General features: G+C 45.9%; 1 protein-coding gene across 1 annotated transcript in view; it reads right to left on the bottom strand.

Annotated features, from left to right (window-relative positions):
- The window catches only part of LOC123080566 (BTB/POZ and MATH domain-containing protein 2-like), a 42,266-nt gene extending 28,268 nt beyond the window's left edge, over positions 1-13,998 (bottom strand). The window contains exon 1 of the mRNA XM_044503498.1: positions 13,122-13,998. Within this exon, the coding sequence (XP_044359433.1) occupies positions 13,122-13,942 (821 nt within the window). The 5' untranslated portion in view covers positions 13,943-13,998. The remainder of the gene's footprint in view (positions 1-13,121) is intronic.
- Positions 13,999-15,303: the final 1,305 nt, after the last annotated feature.

Below are 15,303 nucleotides of genomic sequence, written 5' to 3' on the forward strand. Positions count from 1 at the left end.
TGACGTCTTCCGCCGCCAGGTCTTCTTTAGCCTGCACTATATCCTGTTTTAGCTGCACCACTTCCGCATCATGTTGAGCTTGATCCGCCGGGTTAACCACGATGGTTAATAGAGCTATCATCTTATCCATGAGACCCATCAGCACCTGAGCCAGCGGGCGCACATGGCCTCCTACCCCGGCTGCCGCTGACCTGGAGGTTATCACTGCCGCAGCCGTAGAGTTCTGAACGGGCTGCGTGCCAGCCATGAAGATCCCAACTCTGCTCGGCGGCTCAAGGAGGTCCGGAATACTACTGCCATCGGAACAGCCCCCAAGTCCGCCGTCTTGCAATTGATACAATGAATTTGTCTCACCCGTGGATGACTCACCATCAGAATAGATGGCCGTCTCACCGCCAAACACAGATCCTTCAGAAAGGTCCCCTCCGTGGATGCATCCCACGAAGGCACGCTTCATGGCAGGCTGAGCTCGGGCGGGTCTCGCATGCTGAGCCGTCTCGACGAGGTCGGTGCAGATGTCCGGCTCAGGGCCCGGCTCGCCGATCTTGCCGATGAAGACATGGATTCCACCGAAGGGGACCCGGTACCCGTACTCAATTGAGCCAACGTCGGGGCCCCAGCCTGCATCGTCAATGTAGAGCTTGCCGTGACGACTCTTGGTCATCCACAGCGTATCCCTTGAGCCCTTCGAAGTTCCCTTCAAGAACTGAAATCCACCATGCGCTGGCCCCACGGTGGGCGCCAACTGTCGTGGAATTGTCACATCAGATGTCCTAGTGAAAGGACTTAGTCGTGGAGCCATCGCAACTAGGAAGCTTAAAGGGGTTAATCGGGACAAAGGACATGGGGTTTATACTGGTTCGGCCCCTTACGGGGAAGGTAAAAGCCTATGATCCAGTTTTGAGTGGGATTGCTTATGTCTCGGTTACAAGGGAGCGAAATCGCTTGACCTAGCTCTCGATCTGATGTTACTTGCCCTGAACCGCCGCCGGGTCGTCCCTTTATATACAGAGGTCGATGTCCAGCGGCTTTCAGAGTCCCGGCCGGCTCATAAACAGTGTCCGGCTCGGTCTCTGTCTATTCTAGCCTTACAACACAAGTTACATACATATGGTGGTTTATCTCTACGGGCCTTGAGTCGCCTTTGGGCTTGGTCCCTTAACTGAACCGCCATCTTCACGTGTCGTCTTGGGCTTCATATCTTGACTCGCCATAGGTATAACCCGGCCCTACTGAGCGGGTCATACCTAATAGTTATATCCCCAACAGTCTCCCTTCTTGATCCCATCTGACCCTAGGAAACTTTTGCAGGCCTCGATCTCACTCCTTCTCCCCATAGCTTCAGAGATCTTAGACAGACAAAGGATATGGTGGCGTTGTGCCGAATGTCTCCTCTTCTTTTCCTGGAGTAAGGGACCTCAAGATCTGGCATCGGGAGCTTTCTTCGTCTGCATTCGTACTTCATGTATGGGAAAGCCATCTTCCAGGTAGCAGCAGTTGTACTTCATTTGTGATTAAGGATGGTAGCTATTGAAGTGAGTAAATTATCCTTTCAAAGGAGATTTTTATGCCTACTGTTTCTGTATGTTCAGTGTGACCACAAACAAACATGCTGCCTATTAAAGTTCTTGCAGGTGTGATTGTCTTAATTAGAGAAGGCACTGATATAACACGATTTATTTCTGTAACACTTGATCTTGGGTCTGCACTTGCTAACAGAGATGCAGACAAAATAAAGCCACGAGCCTTTGTACTGAATGTAAACATACTCTACAGATCAACACCCATCTTTTAATGCGAGGTCTGTACTATCTAGTGCAGTTTATTTACTATGTCTCAGATTCTGAATGTATAGTTAAATTTCATGATTTTAACCTTTCAAGTTATTGGTGTCCGCACATGATTTTAACATATCCCGTTTTCTTTCAAGTTATTGGGATGTTGCTTTGACAGTTGTCATGTACTGCTTATTATTTGCACTATAGTCTCACAATTCTGAATTTAATCTTTTTAGTTGACTAGCATCATATTTCTTGATTGTGACCTCATGCTTAAATAGTTAAATTTGGTAGGTTGCATAGAAATTCGAATTCACTATCTCTAAGAATTAGTATTTATTTTGTGGGGCCACTAAATTCTTCTTCTCTTCCTGGAATTTGCGGCTTACATTGCTAATATCTGATCCTCGATAGCAATGCTCTTTTCCTTCCATGTCGGCCATGCCAAAAAAGCATAGAGGTGAGTATTTGATCCTCCATTAATCTATGTCCTTACTGAAATTGAATGCAGTTTTTCTGGCTCGAGGGCGAGTCTGCACCAATCCACCATGCTCGAGTCTGCACCCATCCATCATGCTCGAGTCTGCACCAATCCATCATGCTCGAGCCAGGGGGATCACCTATAGTGCGACGGCCAAACCTATCTTGCAGGTTAATTCACTTATGAATTTTTTTATGGGCTTTAAGATTAACTTACCCGTTTTCATTGCACAATTTTCAAACCATATTAAAATGTTAGTTAACAAGTTCATTGTGCGTTCGATGGAATCATGGTATCATAGGACAGATTTATGTTGTGTCATACTATATGTAGGCAGTTGGTATGATTCTTTTTAAGTTGAAAGTAATGGTGTGGAGTTAGAAGAAAACACATACATCATATTCTATGATATTTGATTCCCTTTTAAGAATCAAGTACATGTCATTTCGAAAGCATATCTTGTTTATATATTGTATTTGTATATAGAACCAGTTTTTTGGATATGTGACTAAACTTGATGTAGACTTGATCCTGGTGAGACTTTTTTACCCAGGATAATAAACCTCTATTGTTCTTGTGCGGTTGCAGGGGAATCATGTACCAGCATAATAAATTATCCCAAATTATATTTCACTAACAAGCCACATATAAGAAGTCAAATTAGGCATATACTATGTTGCAGAGATAATCTTATCTTAGTGTTCCCTGGATATTTCTTTTTTTGTAGCCTCTATTGCAGTCTGCACCACTGCAAGAATGAAATTAATTTATCCTATATAAATGCTATAATAAGTATTTCAGAACATTTTTCCGCTATTGGGTTTAATATTCTATTCCATTTCTGATGGATAAAAATGTTTGAGGCTACTTCCAAATTTATCCCTTGTTTCTTATGGTCTAATGTGTTTGACAATTTTTCTTTCAGATTTACCTCTCATGTTTGTGCAGCAGGTACAAGGTCTCACCATGTTGAAGGCTACTTCCGGTTCTTCTATTTTCATTTTCATTTTGTTAATGTACATTTTCGACCTAATAAGGACTTGAGTGATTCGTGGATTATAGCGCATTGGGAGCTTCACGATTGTTCTGGTTACTTTTTGTTGGGGAACGTTGCAGAAAATAAAAATATTCCTACGGTTTCACCAAGATCCATCTATGAGTTCATCTAAGCAACGAGTGAAAGGAGAGATGCATCTACATACCACTTTGTAGATCGCGTGTGCAAGCGTTCAAAAGAACGGGGTTGAGGTAGTCGTTCTCGTCGTGATCCTATCACCGGAGATCCTAGCGCCGAACGGACGGCACCTCCGCGTTCAACACACGTACGGTCAGCGTGACTTCTCCTCCGTCTTGATCCAGCAAGGGGGAAGGAGAGGTTGATGATGATCCAGCAGCATGACGGCGTGGTGGTGGAGGCAGCAGAACTCCGGCAGGGCTTCGCCAAGCTGCTGCGGGAGGAGGACGAGGTGTAGCAGGGGAGGGAGGCGCCAAGACACAAGGGTGCGGCTGCCCTCCCCCCTGCCCTCCTTTATATAGGCCCCCAGGGGGGCCGGCCCTGGGAGATGTAATCTCCCATGGGGGCGGCGGCCAGGGGGGTGGAGTGCCCCCCAAGGCAAGTGGTGCGCCCTCCCCCCCCCCCCACCTAGGGTTTCCAACCCTAGGCGCAAGGGGGCCCAAGGGGGGCACACCAGCCCACTAGGGGCTGGTTCCCCTCCCACTTCAGCCCATGGGGCCCTCCGGGATAGGTGGCCCCACCCGGTGGACCCCCGGGACCCTTCCGGTGGTCCCGGTACAATACCGGGTAACCCCGAAACTTTCCCGATGGCCGAAACAGCACTTCCTATATAGTTTTCTTTACCTCCGGACCATTCCGGAACTCCTCGTGACGTCCGGGATCTCATCGGGGACTCCGAACAACATTCAGTTTGCTGCATACTCATATTCATACAACCCTAGCATCAGCGAACCTTAAGTGTGTAGACCCTACGGGTTCGGGAGACATGCAGACATGACCGAGATAGCTCTCCGGTCAATAACCAACAGCGGGATCTGGATACCCATGTTGGTTCCCACATACTCCTCGATGATCTCATTGGATGAACCACGATGTCGAGGGTTCAAGCAACCCCGTATACTATTCCCTTTATCAGACGGTATGTTACTTGCCCGAGACTCGATCGTCGGTATCCCAATACCTCGTTCAGTCTCGTTACCGGCAAGTCACTTTACTCGTACCGTAATGCATGATCCCGTGACCAGACACTTGGTCACTTTGAGCTCATTATGATGATGCACTACCGAGTGGGCCCAATGATACCTCTCCGTAACACGGAGTGACAAATCCCAGTCTCGATCCGTGTCAACCCAACAGACACTTTTGGAGATACCTGTAGTGCACCTTTGTAGTCACCCAGTTACGTTGTGACGTTTGGTACACCCAAAGCACTCCTACGGTATCCGGGAGTTACACGATCTCATGGTCTAAGGAAGAGATACTTGACATTGGAAAAGCTCTAGCAAAACGAACTACACGATCTTGTGCTATGCTTAGGAAAGGGTCTTGTCCATCACATCATTCTCCTAATGATGTGATCCCATTGTCAATGACATTTAATGTCCATAGTCAGGAAACCATGACTATCTGTTGACCAACGAGCTAGTCAACTAGAGGCTTACTAGGGACGTATTGTGGTCTATGTATTCACATGTGTATTACGATTTCCGGATAATACAATTATAGCATGAATAAAAGACCATTATCATGAACAAGGAAATATAATAATAATCCTTTTATTATTGCCTCTAGGGCATATTTCCAACAGTCTCCCACTTGCACTAGAGTCAATAATCTAGTTACATAATCTAGTTACATTGTGATGAATCGAACACCCATAGAGTTCTGGTGTTGATCATGTTTTGCTCGCGGAAGAGGTTTAGTCAACGGATCTGCAACATTCGGATCCATATGTACTTTGCAAATTTCTATGTCTCTATCTTGAACATTTTCACGGATGGAGTTGAAACGACGCTTGATGTGCCTGGTCTTCTTGTGAAACCTGGGCTCCTTGGCAAGGGCAATAGCTCCAGTGTTGTCACAGAAGAGTTTGATCGGCCCCGACGCATTGGGTATGACTCCTAGGTCGGTGATGAACTCCTTCACCCAAATTGCTTCATGCGCTGCCTCCGAGGCTGCCATGTACTCCGCTTCACATGTAGATCCCGCCACGACGCTCTGCTTGCAGCTGCACCAGCTTACTGCTCCACCATTCAACATATACACGTATCCGGTTTGTGACTTAGAGTCATCCAGATCTGTGTAGAAGCTAGCGTCGACGTAACCCTTTACGACGAGCTCTTCGTCACCTCCATAAACGAGAAACATGTCCTTTGTCCTTTTCAGGTACTTCAGGATATTCTTGACCCCTGTCCAGTGTTCCTTGCCGGGACTACTTTGGTACCTTCCTACCAAACTTACGGCAAGGTTTACATCAGGTCTGGTACACAGCATGGCATACATAATAGATCCTATGGCTGAGGCATAGGGGATGACGCTCATCTCTTCTTTATCTTTTGCCGTGGTCGGGCATTGAGCCGAGCTCAATCTCACACCTTGCAGTACAGGCAAGAACCCTTTCTTGGATTGATCCATTTTGAACTTCTTCAAAATCTTATCAAGGTATGTGCTTTATGAAAGACCTATGAGGCGTCTCGATCTATCCCTATAGATCTTGATGCCTAATATGTAAGCAGCTTCTCCAAGGTCCTTCATTGAAAAACACTTATTCAAGTAGGCCTTAATTCTGTCCAAGAATTCTATATCATTTCCCATCAAAAGTATGTCATCTACATATAATATGAGAAATGCTACAGGGCTCCCACTCACTTTCTTGTAAACGCAGGCTTCTCCATAAGTCTGCATAAACCCAAACGCTTTGATCATCTCATCAAAGCGAATGTTCCAACTCCGAGATGCTTGCACCAGCCCATAAATGGATCGCTGGAGCTTGCATACTTTGTTAGCATTCTTAGGATCGACAAAACCTTCCGGCTGCAACATATATAGCTCTTCCTTAAGATAGCCGTTAAGGAATGCCGTTTTGACGTCCATCTGCCATATCTCATAATCATAGTATGCGGCAATTGCTAACATGATTTGGACGGACTTAAGCTTCGCTACGGGAGAGAAAGTCTCATCGTAGTAAACCCCTTGAACTTGTCGATAAACCTTAGCAACAAGTCGAGCTTTATAGATGGTGACATTACCATCCGCGTCCGTCTTCTTCTTAAAGATCCATTTGTTTTCTATCGCTCGCCGATCATCGGGCAGGTCAGTCAAAGTCCATACTTTGTTTTCATACATGGATTCTATCTCGGATTGCTTGGCTTCTAGCCATTTGTTGGAATCTGGGCCCGCCATCGCTTCTTCATAGTTCGAAGGTTCACCATTGTCTAACAACATGATTTCCAGGACAGGTTTGCCATACCACTCTGGTGTGGAACGTGTCCTTGTGGACCTACGAAGTTCAGTAGCAACTTGATCAGAAGTACCTTGATCATCATCATTAATTTCCTCTCCAGTCGGTGTAGGCACCACAGGAACGTTTTCCTGAGCTGCACTACTTTCCGGTTCAAGAGGTAGTACTTCATCGAGTTCTACTTTCCTCCCACTTACTCCTTTCGAGAGAAACTCTTTTTCCAGAAAGGATCCATTCTTGGCAACAAAGATCTTGCCTTCGTATCTAAGGTAGAAGGTATACCCAATGGTTTCTTTGGGGTATCATATGAAGACGCATTTTTCCGACTTGGGTTCAAGCTTTTCAGGTTGAAGTTTCTTGACATAAGCATCGCATCCCCAAACTTTTAGAAATGACAGCTTGGGTTTCTTCCCAAACCATAATTCATATGGTGTCGTCTCAACGGATTTAGACGGTGCCCTATTTAAAGTGAATGTAGCTGTCTCTAGAGCGTATCCCCAAAATGATAGCGGTAAATCGGTAAGAGACATCATAGATCGCACCATATCCAATAGAGTGCGATTACGACGTTCGGACACACCGTTACGCTGAGGTGTTCCAGGCGGCGTGAGTTGTGAAACGATTCCACATTTTCTTAAGTGTGTACCAAATTCGTGACTTCAATATTCTCCTCCACGATCCGATTGTAAGAATTTTATCTTTCGGTCACGTTGATTCTCTACTTCATTCTGAAATTCCTTGAACTTTTCAAAGGTCTCAGACTTGTGTTTCATCAAGTAGACATACCCATATCTACTTAAGTCATCAGTGAGAGTGAGAACATAACGATATCCTCCGCGAGCCTCAACGCTCATTGGACCACACACATCATTATGTATGATTTCCAATAAGTTGGTTGCTCGCTCCATAGTTCCGGAGAACGGAGTCTTGGTCATTTTGCCCATGAGGCATGGTTCGCATGTGTCAAATGATTCATAATCGAGAGACTCTAAAAGTCCATCAGCATGGAGCTTCTTCATGCGCTTGACACCAATGTGACCAAGGCGGCAGTGCCACAAGTATGTAGGACTATCGTTATCAACTTTACATCTTTTGGTATTCACACTATGAATATGTGTAACATTACGTTCGAGATTCATTAAGAATAAACCACTGACCATCGGGGCATGACCATAAAACATATCTCTCATATAAATAGAACAACCATTATTCTCGGATTTAAATGAGTAGCCATCTCGCATCAAACGAGATGCAGATACAATGTTCATGCTCAAACTTGGCACTAAATAACAATTATTGAGTTTTAAAACTAATCCCGTAGGTAAATGTAGAGGTAGCATGCCGACAGCGATCACATCGACCTTGGAACCATTCCCGACGCGCATCGTCACCTCGTCCTTCGCCAGTCTCTGCTTATTCCGCAGCTCCTGCTATGAGTTACAAATATGAGCAACGGCACCGGTATCAAATACCCAGGAGTTACTACGAGTGCTGGTAAGGTACACATCAATTACATGTATATCACATATACCTTTAGTGTTGCCGGCCTTCTTGTCCGCTAAGTATTTGGGGCAGTTCCGCTTCCAGTGACCCTTTCCTTTGCAATAAAAACACCCAGTCTCAGGCTTGGGTCCATTTTTTGACTTCTTCCCAGCAACTGGCTTACCGGGCGCGGCAACATCTTTGCCGTCCTTCTTGAAGTTCTTCTTACCCTTGCCCTTTTTGAACTTAGTGGTCTTATTGACCATCAATACTTGATGTTCTTTCTTGATTTCAACCTCTGCTGATTTCAGCATTGAAAATACTTCAGGAATGGTCTTCACCATCCCCTGCATATTGTAGTTCAGCACAAAGCTCTTGTAGCTTGGTGGGAGCGACTGAAGGATTCTATCAATGACCGCCTCGTCCGGGAGGTTGATCTCTAGCTGGGACAGGCGGTTGTGCAACCCAGACATTTTGAGTATGTGCTCACTGACAGAACTGTTTTCCTCCATCTTACAACTATAGAACTTGTCGGAGACTTCATATCTCTCGACCCGGGCATGAGCTTGGAAAACCATTTTCAGCTCCTCGAACATCTCATATGCTCCGTGTTTCTCAAAACGCTTTTGGAGCCCCGGTTCTAAGCTGTAAAGCATGCCGCACTGAACGAGGGAGTAATCATCAGCACGTGATTGCAAAGTGTTCATAACGTCTTGGTTCTCTGGGATGGGTGCTTCACCTAGCGGTGCATCTAGGACATAATCTTTCTTGGCTGCTATGAGGATGATCCTCAGGTTCCGGACCCAGTCCGAATAGTTGCTGCCATCATCTTTCAGCTTGGTTTTCTCTAGGAATGCGTTGAAGTTCATGTTGACATGAGCGTTGGCCATTTGATCTACAAGACATATTTTGCAAAAGTTTTAGACTAAGTTCATGATAATGAAGTTGATCTAAACAAATTATTTAATGAACTCCCACTCAGATTGACATCCCTCTAGTCATCTAAGTGTTTACACGATCCGAGTCGACTAGGCCATGTCCGATCATCACGTGAGACGGACTAGTCATCATCGGTGAACATCTCCATGTTGATCGTATCTTCCATACGACTCATGTTCGACCTTTTGGTCTCTTGTGTTCCGAGGCCATGTCTGTACATGCTAGGCTCGTCAAGTTAACCCTAAGTGTTTCTGCATGTGTAAAACTGTCTTACACCCGTTGTATGTGAACGTAAGGATCTATCACACCTGATCATCACGTGGTGCTTCGAAACGACGAACTTTAGCAACGGTGCACAGTTAGGGGGAACACTTTCTTGAAATTATTATAAGGGATCATCTTATTTACTACCGCCGTTCTAAGTAAACAAGATGCATAAAACATAATAAACATCACATGCAATTATATAGTAGTGACATGATATGGCCAATATCATATAGCTCCTTCGATCTCCATCTTCGGGGCTCCATGATCATCTTCGTCACCGGCATGACACCATGATCTCCATCATCGTGTCTTCATGAAGTTGTCACGCCAACGACTACTTCTACTTCTATGGCTAACGCGTTTAGCAATAAAGTAAAGTAATTTACATGGCGTTCTTCAATGACACGCGGGTCATACAAAAATAAAGACAACTCTTATGGCTCCTGCCAGTTGTCATACTCATCGACATGCAAGTCGTGATTCCTATTACAAGAACATAATCTCATACATCACAATATATCATTCATCATTCATCACAACTTCTGGCCATATCACATCACATGACAATTGCTGCAAAAACAAGTTAGACGTCCTCTAATTGTTGTTGCATCTTTTACGTGGCTGCAATTGGGTTCTAGCAAGAATGTTTTCTTACCTACGAATAACCACAACGTGATTTTGTCAACTTCTATTTACTCTTCATAAGGACCCTTTTCATCTAATCCGCTCCAACTAAAGTAGGAGAGACAGACACCCGCTAGCCACCTTATGCAACTAGTGCATGTCAGTCGGTGGAACCTGTCTCACGTAAGCGTACGTGTAAGGTCGGTCCGGGCCGCTTCATCCCACAATACCGCTGAAGCAAGAAAAGACTAGTAGCGGCAAGCAAGTTGACAAGATCTACGCCCACAACAAATTTGTGTTCTACTCGTGCAATAGAGAACTACGCATAGACCTGACTCATGATGCCACTGTTGGGGAACGTTGCAGAAAATAAAAAAAATTCCTACGGTTTCACCAAGATCCATCTATGAGTTCATCTAAGCAAAGAGTGAAAGGAGAGATGCATCTACATACCACTTTGTAGATCGCGTGCGGAAGCGTTCAAAAGAACGGGGTTGAGGTAGTCGTTCTCGTCGTGATCCTATCACCGGAGATCCTAGCGCCGAACGGACGGCACCTCCGCGTTCAACACACGTACGGTCAGCGTGACGTCTCCTCCGTATTGATCCAGCAAGGGGGAAGGCGAGGTTGATGATGATCCAGCAGCACGACGGCGTGGTGGTGGATGCAGCAGAACTCCGGCAGGGCTTCGCCAAGCTGCTGCGGGAGGAGGACGAGGTGTAGCAGGGGAGGGAGGCGCCAAGACACAAGGGTGCGGCTGCCCTCCCCCCTGCCCTCCTTTATATAGGCCCCCAGGGGGGCGGCGGCCCTGGGAGATGCAATCTCCCAAGGGGGCGGCGGCCAGGGGGGGTGGAGTGCCCCCCAAGGCAAGTGGTGCGCCCCCCCCACCTAGGGTTTCCAACCCTAGGCGCAGGGGGGGCAAGGGGGGCGCACCAGCCCACTAGGGGCTGGTTCCCCTCCCACTTCAGCCCATGGGGCCCTCCGGGATAGGTGGCCCCACCCGGTGGACCCCCGGGACCCTTCCGGTGGTCCCGGTACAATACCGGGTAACCCCGAAACTTTCCCGATGGCCGAAACAGCACTTCCTATATAGTTTTCTTTTCCTCCGGACCATTCCGGAACTCCTCGTGACGTCCGGGATCTCATCCGGGACTCCGAACAACATTCAGTTTGCTGCATACTCATATTCATACAACCCTAGCGTCAGCGAACCTTAAGTGTGTAGACCCTACGGGTTCGGGAAACATGCAGACATGACCGAGATAGCTCTCCGGTCAATAACCAACAGTGGGATCTGGATACCCATGTTGGTTCCCACATACTCCTCGATGATCTCATCGGATGAACCACGATGTCGAGGGTTCAAGCAACCCCGTATACTATTCCCTTTGTCAGACGGTATGTTACTTGCCCGAGACTCGATCGTCGGTATCCCAATACCTCGTTCAGTCTCGTTACCGGCAAGTCACTTTACTCGTACCGTAATGCATGATCCCGTGACCAGACACTTGGTCACTTTGAGCTCATTATGATGATGCACTACCGAGTGGGCCCAGTGATACCTCTCCGTAACACGGAGTGACAAATCCCAGTCTCGATCCGTGTCAACCCAACAGACACTTTCGGAGATACCTGTAGTGCACCTTTATAGTCACCCAGTTACGTTGTGACGTTTGGTACACCCAAAGCACTCCTACGGTATCCGGGAGTTACACGATCTCATGGTCTAAGGAAGAGATACTTGACATTGGAAAAGCTCTAGCAAAACGAACTACACGATCTTGTGCTATGCTTAGGAATGGGTCTTGTCCATCACATCATTCTCCTAATGATGTGATCCCGTTGTCAATGACATCTAATGTCCATAGTCAGGAAACCATGACTATCTGTTGACCAACGAGCTTGTCAACTAGAGGCTTACTAAGGACGTATTGTGGTCTATGTATTCACACGTGTATTACGATTTCCGGATAATACAATTATAGCATGAATAAAAGACAATTATCATGAACAAGGAAGTATAATAATAATCCTTTTATTATTGCCTCTAGGGCATATTTCCAACACTTTTACACAAAGTCATTGTAGCACAAGTTGCATGTATAGCTTGTGATACATGGTGATGCATCTTTGCAAGGTTAATTGTGTGTCCCATTTATTGATGATTTGACAGTGTCTAATTTAGTGGTTTACATTGAAGGTGCATAATAGCAAGTAAGATATGATTAGGCTTAAGATATAAGAAGAACAATGATTATATAAGAAACTTAAATACACATGGTGTCGCTTTTGTAAAGAATGGAGTTACGAGAATAGGTGAAATATGCTCCGTGGGACGAAATTGACTACGCATTTTGTGTATGTTCAGGGTTTAGAAGTCCATTGTGTGTGCATGCTTGATATGAGATATGTTGCTCGTATGAAAAGAACTATATCTACAAAGCTATATTTAGTTCAAATTAAGATTTGAGCTACATTATTACACTCATTCATTCTATTGAGATAATTATGGCCTAACTAGGATGTCTGAGAATTTTTTCTACGATTATACGTGCATTGCACGTGCATACTTACTAGTAGGGGAAACGAAACCAAGCAAGATGACGTGCCACACTCAACTTTCCACCAAAAGAGCTCTACCGCGAGGAAACTAAAAATTCAGGACCAGAGAAGTTGCAAGTCCAGTAACCAATTTTTAACCTGCAGAGACCAAACGACAATGAAGACGATTGCCTTTTCCATTTCTTTCAATTCGAATGGATAGATGATACTAAAATCTACCGTAGAAGCCATGAACTAGGGCGCAAGCATCATGATCAGTTCCTTCACGACGGACGGTTGGCTTCTAATTAGATCGTCGAAACCATCAATGGCCGCGACAGCCCTCAGATTCCCGGGCGCGCCCAGAAATTTGTAGCAGGCCTTCCTCAGCCCATCACATTGGTGGTTCTCAGCAAGTTCCAGGATGGTTGTCGTGGTGTTACGCCAATGAACCCGCATATCTTAGCTTCACATATGAGCTTTAACCGCTGCAGATCGTACCTATCGGCCGCGACGAGCAGGTGCAGCCATTGCCATATCGCATCTTCACCATCTTCCTTCTCCATCTCCGGCTCCGAGTCACAATAAATGAATGCAAGCATTGCCCTGAAAACTCGAGGCTCCATGTCATCTATGTGTATGGCACTAGCGGTAGATGTGCCCTCCTTCATTGGGCCGAAGAGCTCGGCCTTGAACACTCTAGACCTAGCCGCCAATACACGCCGGTGCGCGGAAATTGTCTCGCCACCAACCTCAAACGTCACGTCGTTGCCTTCCTTGGCCATGAAGAGATCGGTGAAGTGCTGCTGCACGTCTGGCGGTGGCACCGTAACGAACGATGAGGTGGCGCCGGTTCCCTTGGCATCGTCGTCCTCGATGACGATGATGTCACACCGGATGGTGAAACTATCGTCCTTGAGATGCTCCGAGTCTTCCAAGTCATCCCTGCTTATGAAATTGGAGTAGCACGTACCACAAGATTTGCCACGGAAGTGACGTACTGAACCCGAACGGATGTATGCTGAGCGCTGCCTGCCGAACTGGTTAATGAAGCTAATCTCGAACTGCGCCTTTACAGGCTTGGCAACATCCTGAGCGATGAGGAGGGAAGCAGATACATAGCCGGCCCTGGCCGACGACGAACCGTTGGGATGGCACCTGAGAAGCCAGAGATACCCTCCGACTCTGAAAGGCCGAGACTCGATGTGATCGCCGTTGGGGACGTCGGCCTTTGTGCGTGAGTAGCCTTCGACCACAAGGAGATGGTACCCCCTGGCGGCGCTGGTGCAGTTGAAGACCGATGCTGAAGGCCAGAGTCTGCCGTCGCGGATCACGGATACGCCAGCGAACGACATGGGGACTGATCGATGAACTCCGTCGTTACGTACGTATACGTCTGGCGGCGGTTGGCTTTTCGTCTTAGGGTTTTATGTGTACGTGGTCCTTGTTGAGTTTGACTTTTGTTTACCTCTTATTAGTTGAGTTTGACTTTGGATCAGGTTTGGTCAAGTTTTTTTTTTATCAGGGAAGGTTTAGTCAAGTTTTTTTTTAAGAAAATGTCATCATGCATGGCTAGCTTTATTGATTTGGCAAAATTGTTACATCGTTCACTAAGGAGTTTACAAGAAAATCTGGGGGTTTAGTCAAGTTATTAGTACATGAGAAATGTAGGATGTTCCCAATTAAGGAATACTATGCATTAAGGAATAATATGCATTATATACTACTCCCTCCGTCCTATAATGTAAGACGTTTTTTGACATTAAGATATGAACAACTATCATGTACGATTAATATGGACTTTCCCTTTATAAAAATAAGGAAATAAATTGCTAAAGTATATATGATGCTAAACCTAGGAAATGTATCATGCATAGTGCTAAACTTTCCATGTCATTTTCTACATGACACGTGCTTGCCATTGTTTTTTCCGAGCTTGGTTAATAGGTACTACCTCCATTTCTTTATCTAGGGTGCATTATTTTCAGCTCGATGACCAAGGCAGCAATATTTGGAGCATCTGGGACAATACTGCCCCTGATATTGGTTTAACTTTGGAAGTGAGCCTCCACTGATTTGACCCGCGTATCCCAACAAATCAGGGATGCAAATAACTGTCTTGCCTCCTATACAAAAATTAGTACCCATGTACGCACGCGGCCATCAGAAAAAAGGAGCGAAGTGGCTTGGCGCTAACACAATGAAGATTTTAAATTGTGTTTCGTGTATAAAATGAGTCAACTCCCCCTGTTTTTTTTTTTCATTTCCCCTTCTTCCAGTACGTGGCCAACAAAAAGAAATGATTGATCTAGACTTGCATCCAGCACCTAATTGGAATTCAATTGAGGAGAACGAAGACAGGGCATGTGATCTTGGATACGACTACGATTGGCTAGCTTCCGATGACTCTGACGATGGTATGTTCTTGTGCAATCTCACCTTGTTCGAGTAATAGCCGGAGAATCTTTCATTGTGGGCTCCGTGTATAAGTTGAGCATGCGCTCCAGGACGGTAATGGACGCCAGCGTGATCAACTTCATGCCAACCACGAAGCCAGCGAAGAGGCGGATGCCGTGGACCTCCTTGAGCACACGCGAGGTGCTGCTGCCGAGCACGGATGACTTGTCTATGTCATTTTTACCACACAAAGTATATAAATTGCATATGCATGGAGTGGGTAAAAACAACTAATTCTTGGTTACTTTTGAACCTTTAG

Source organism: Triticum aestivum, chromosome 1B (assembly GCF_018294505.1).
Source record: "Triticum aestivum cultivar Chinese Spring chromosome 1B, IWGSC CS RefSeq v2.1, whole genome shotgun sequence".
In the NCBI taxonomy this organism is placed as follows: Eukaryota; Viridiplantae; Streptophyta; class Magnoliopsida; order Poales; family Poaceae; genus Triticum; species Triticum aestivum.